This window comes from Homarus americanus, unplaced genomic scaffold (genome assembly GCF_018991925.1).
Source record: "Homarus americanus isolate GMGI-L3 unplaced genomic scaffold, GMGI_Hamer_2.0 scaffold13690, whole genome shotgun sequence".
In the NCBI taxonomy this organism is placed as follows: domain Eukaryota; kingdom Metazoa; phylum Arthropoda; class Malacostraca; order Decapoda; family Nephropidae; genus Homarus; species Homarus americanus.
The window spans coordinates 307-6,004 of record NW_024721063.1 but is presented as its reverse complement, the minus strand read 5'-3'; the positions used below and the strand labels follow the sequence as shown (position 1 = coordinate 6,004).

At 45.2% G+C, this 5,698-nt stretch overlaps 1 protein-coding gene across 1 annotated transcript; it reads left to right on the top strand.

Annotated features, from left to right (window-relative positions):
* Positions 1–1,162: 1,162 nt before the first annotated feature.
* On the top strand, positions 1,163–2,542 carry LOC121861321 (extensin-3-like; the record flags this gene model as incomplete). Its single annotated transcript, XM_042358970.1, has 2 exons — positions 1,163–1,820; positions 2,215–2,542. Coding segments are annotated over exons 1-2 (986 nt in total), but the record flags the coding sequence as incomplete, so codon positions are not given.
* Between the last annotated feature and the right edge of the window lie 3,156 nt (positions 2,543–5,698).

Genomic DNA, 5,698 nt, shown 5'->3' with positions numbered 1-5,698 from the left:
CTCCATTACCACCCTCCCCCTCACTCCATCATCTCCCCTTCTCTCCCTCTATCACCACCTTTCCTCACTAATATCCTCTCCCTCCCTCCTACAGCCGTCAGATGGTAAAATTAATGACATTTCTTGGTTCTTAGTTCCCGTGTTAATGTTCCTATGATTTATTGTCCCCGAAGTAATTAAATATCACGTCCGAAATCAGTGTTCTTGCGGGTGTAAAAATTTGATATCACCTGAACAATCGTCATTCCAGCTTATTTCACTTAAAGATTAACCAATTTAACCTAACCTAACCTAACCTAACGTAACCCTACCCTGATTTATACGACAAACTTTACGGTAGATGTTTAAGCAGAATTTACCGAGGTTCTTTTAATAGGAATATAGTTCACTTTAAGCTGTAAGAAGTTCCTTTGTACCTTACAATTGGCAAGCAACAGGTTATAGTGAGAGAGAGAGAGAGAGAGAGAGAGAGAGAGAGAGAGAGAGAGAGAGAGAGAGAGAGAGAGAGAGACCTAACACTCAAAAAACATCTACAGCATCAGTCAGATCAACCAATGTGGTAATCGAGATGAGTAAACGATGCCTCTGTGTGTGTGTGTGTGTGTGTGTGTGTGTGTGTTGTGGCAGTGTAACCAAGACAACTGCGGTATAGCCTCAACATACCCTATAACGATACACTTGTGAAACCAACACCCACACTACATCAACACCACCACCACCACCAACATCAGCACCACGTCTGAGCTCCTCTAACAAGCTACAGTATATTACTAACCCTGTTGGCTGTGTACATCACGATAAAATACTTGAGGAATAAAATGAACGGTGGTGTCGGGTGATAAGCATATAATCTTGGCGAGTATATATAACGTGTGCGTGTTGCTCCAGATCCCTCCCTTTCCCTTCCCCCCTTCCCCCTTTCCCCTCCCCTCCCCCCCTCCTTGCCTGCAGACACTGTTACAAGCACATGAGGCAGAGCTGACCACCACGAAGGATGAATCATACGTATTTAGTGCTTGTAATGTTCTCTGGTTAACTGTAGTAGTGTGGATATTTTTATTGTGTTCTTAAGTCTGGTTAGCAGGTGGGGTGAGGGAGGCAGGTCAGGTTAGCAGGTAGGGTGAGGGAGGCAAGTCTTCTAAGCCACACTGTAACTCCTGTCATGTATGAGGCTTTGTTGTCATGCAGGAAGACCACCCCAGCAAAGAACATTCCCGGGCGTTCTCTCTTGGGCGACTCCTGTAGGTGTTGGAGCGAACCTGTGCAGTACTACCTGGTGATAAGTCCAGTGGTTCTCCAATTAGTCTACACAGATCTCGCGTCCGTGGCATCCCAGATCACTGTAGCCATGTACCAGAGCCACCAAGTATATCATACCAGAGCCATCAAGTATATACCATACCAGAGCCACCAAGTATATCATTACCAGAGCCACCAAGTATATCATTACCAGAGCCACCAAGTATATCATTACCAGAGCCACCAAGTATATCATTACCAGAGCCACCAAGTATATCATTACCAGAGCCATCACATATCATACCAGAGCCATCAAGTATATACCATACCAGAGCCACCAAGTATATCATTACCAGAGCCACCAAGTATATCATTACCAGAGCCACCAAGTATATCATTACCAGAGCCACCAAGTATATCATTACCAGAGCCACCAAGTATATCATTACCAGAGCCACCAAGCATATACCATACCAGAGCCACCAAGTATATCATTACCAGAGCCACCAAGCATATCATACCAGGAGCCACTACATATCATTACCAGAGCCACCAAGTATACTTATTACCAGAGCCACCAAGTATATCAATAATAGAGCCACTACATATCATTACCAGAGCCACTACATATCATTACTAGACACTACATATCATTACCAGAGCCATCACCAAGTATATATACTATACCTGTTTTACCAAGTATATCATTACCAGAGCCACCAAGTATATCATTACCAGAGCCAAGTATATCATTACCAGAGCTCACCAAGTATATCATTACCAGAGCCACTACATATCATACCAGAGCCATCAAGTATATACCATACCAGAGCCACCAAGTATATCATTACCAGAGTCACTAAGTATATCATTACCAGAGCCACCAAGTATATCATTAACAGAGCCACTAAGTATATCATTACCAGAGCCACCAAGTATATCATTACTAGAGCTAATTAAGTATATCATTACCAGAATACCTAAGCATATCATTACCAGAGCCACCAAGCATATACCACCAGACACCAAGTATATCATTACCAGAGCCACCAAGTATATCAATATTACCAGAGCCACCAAGCATATCACCAGAGCCACCAAGTATATCATTACCAGAGCCACCAAGTATATCATTACCAGAGCCACCAAGTATATCATTACCAGAGCCACCAAGTATATCATTACCAGAGCCACCAAGTATATCATTACCAGAGCCACCAAGTATATCATTACCAGAGCCACCAAGTATATCATTACCAGAGCCACCAAGTATATACCACATGAAGGTCGAGAAAGTCAAAGGGTTCGTACTTCCCCAATAACTAGAGGAAGTAGGAACACAACTGACTGACTTAATCTCTCACTCATTTAAGCTCTGAGTCTATGAATGACAGACAAAATACCATCGGAAATTATACTCCTCAGACTTTACTGTAATTAAATGCCAGCCTTCATTCCTTATTTTATAGAGAAAACGTAACACGAATCATTTTTTTTTTTTGAGAATCCTCGCCTTGAATACAGGTGTGGTCATCAGCAGGTGGAACGTACAGGTAAGTTGGTAATTTTCTTCGGTAATCAAGTGATTTTTAGATCCTGTGATTAGTACATGCCACCCTAACACTATTTGGAGGTGGGGGGGGATGATGTTATGTTAGATTAGGTTAAGTTAAGGTAGATTAAAATAAGTTAGCTTTGGTTTGGTTAGGTTAATCCTCAGGTGAAATAAGCTGGGGTGGAGATTCTTCAGGTGATCCAAAATAGCTTCTTGTACAAATTGTTGTCGCGTAGAATGTTTCCACTGGGCAGAATGACGCTAAAAACTTAACAGTACAGTAAAGTAGTCGTAAATTAACATAACTGTACACCAATGGTGAGAATTAGGTTCCCCGGTATTGTGTCAACCGGGTGGCACCAGGTCAGGTCAGGTCACCCCCGCCATGGCTGAGTTGATTCAGTCACGACCGGAAGTAGTTACCTGTAAGGGGCGTTACCCATCAGTACTCAGGTGTGGCCAGGTGACTGACACACTCCACGTGAGGGTTCCCAGCTCAACCCAACCCAACCCAACCAAAGCTAACCTAACATTACCTTATTTTCTTATCTTCTTGTTCTTATTTTCTTGTTCTTCTGTTCTTATGTTCTTTTTCTTGTTCCCATTTTCTTCTGGTGTAGCTCCCATAACCGAGTCACTGCTGGAGGGAAGAGAACACCAGACGTTGTTGGTGAGTCTTTCTGTTGCTGAGCTTATAGTACTGTTTTTCAGGAGCTTTTGATGATAAGAAGGTCGAGCTCTCTCTCTCTCTCTCTCTCTCTCTCTCTCTCTCTCTCTCTCTGTTGAGTATACTGGCGTCGAATTAGCATAATATTGGTTGTGTATTGACCAAGATAAAGGTCACAGTGAAATGTCAAACGTCAGAGTGAAAGGTCAAAGGTCAAAGGTTATTCCATCTTCGGTGTTTTGAAGTCTCCCTGTTTCCTGGTGGGTTGAGAACTGGTCCTGCAATTAGTGAATAATTAGAAGTGCGTCTTGTAAGTGATAAAGAACTTAAACGAACCATTTTACAAGGATAGTAAATACCAGGTAAATACCAGTAAATACCCCACCCTCTTCCTCACACCCCACCCTCTTCCTCACACCTCACCCTCTTCCTCACACCCCACCCTCTTCCTCACACCCCACCCTCTTCCTCACACCCCACCCTCTTCCTCACACCCCACCCTCTTCCTCACACCCCACCCTCTTCCTCACACCCCACCCTCTTCCTCACACCCCACCCCCTTCCCTCATCCGTCACCCCCTTCCTAACCCCTCACCCCCTCCCTTCACCCAGCAATCTTTGTTACCATTAGAGTGTGTGCCCTTAAAATTAAACTTGCTTTGTCTAGAAATATTAACATAGTTCCTCCTTGAATGACATCCCACATTTTGTCTTTTTTTTCGAAATTGGAAAATATGCTTTGGTACACACACCTCTCTCTCTCAGAATAAACAATAACCACGTGTACCCAGAGCAGATGGTTGAGAAGAGTGGAGGGGATGATTGTCTTGGTTGATGCGCTAAACAGCTGTTGCTTCTGCCCGTAGACATTGTTACTTTATCTCTTCATTACTCTGAAAGACTCATCACGGCGCACTTGGGTCTACCGATGATGGTTTGCGTCAAGGTCTTCCAGGTGGTTTCAGGTGGGTTAGGGAGGTTTCAGGTTGGATTCAGGTGAGTTAAGGAGGTTTCTGTTACAGGAATGAAATAGAAACTTAATATAGTCTAAACACGATAGAAACCTCCCGCGGCCTCCTCCTGAAGTGTGAGTAAGAAACCTCCCCTGGGCGGCCCTCCCTGTAGTGTGAGTAAGAACCTCCCGCGGCCTCCCTCCCTGTGTGAGTAAGAAACCTCCCGCGGCCTCCCTCCTGTAGTGTGTGAGTAAGAAACCTCCCGGCGGCCTCCTCCCAGTGTGATTAAGAAACCTCCTGGCCTCCTCCTGTAGTGTGAGTAAGAAAACCTCCCGCGGCCTCCTCCTGTAGTGTGTGAGTAAGAAACCTCCTGCGGCCTCCTGTATTTAAAACAAGATAGAAACCTCCCGCGGCCTCCTCATGTAGTGTAAGTAAGAAACCTCCCGCGGCCTCCTCCTGTAGTGTGAGTAAGAAACCTCCTGCGGCCTCCTTCTGTATTTTGAACAAGATAGAAACCTCACGCGGCCTCTACTTAACAAAAAAAAAGTACTTTAAGTGCTCCTCTACACGTGCTGGCTGGCTGGCTGGCTCACCTGACCTCCCGGACACCATCACCTCCTACCTGGTCAAGACACGCACGGCTGGTTCTGTCTCGGCTCGCTCAGTCCTTCATGATCTTCTGATGGTGATGACTTCTTGGTGCGTTGTGTTGATAATATTCTAAGGCAATTTTCTCTCTCTCTCTCTCTCACTCAACCTAACCTAACCTAACTTAACCTAACCTAACCTAACCTAACCTAACCTAACATAACCTAACCTAACCTAACCTAACCTAACCTAACCCAACTACCTTCAAAACTGGTCTGTCGCCTTAGAATCGCTAAAGACTTAATAACTTGATTGAGACACCGAACCTAGGGGCGGGGGTGAGGTGAGGTGGGGGGGCGGGGGTAGGGTGGGGTGGTGGGGGGGAAGATGGAGCCCCTAATAATGGCATTAACATAAACGCTGAGGTCATGCTTTTGTGTTGCCAGTTGTAATGTAATTGGATGTGGGGGGTGAGGAGGACCTCTCTAAAGCGTGGCGGCCCTCCTCTTTCTGTGCCTCCACCACCACCACCACCACCACCACCTCCTCCTCCTGACCACAGCTGCTGATGTTGACAGCCACCATACATCACCCCCCACCCCACACCCCCACCACCACCACAAATGGCGTGAAAATTACCGTAAAAAATGTATAATGTCGGATTATTAGACATTAATTACCGCCACTAAGGATTAT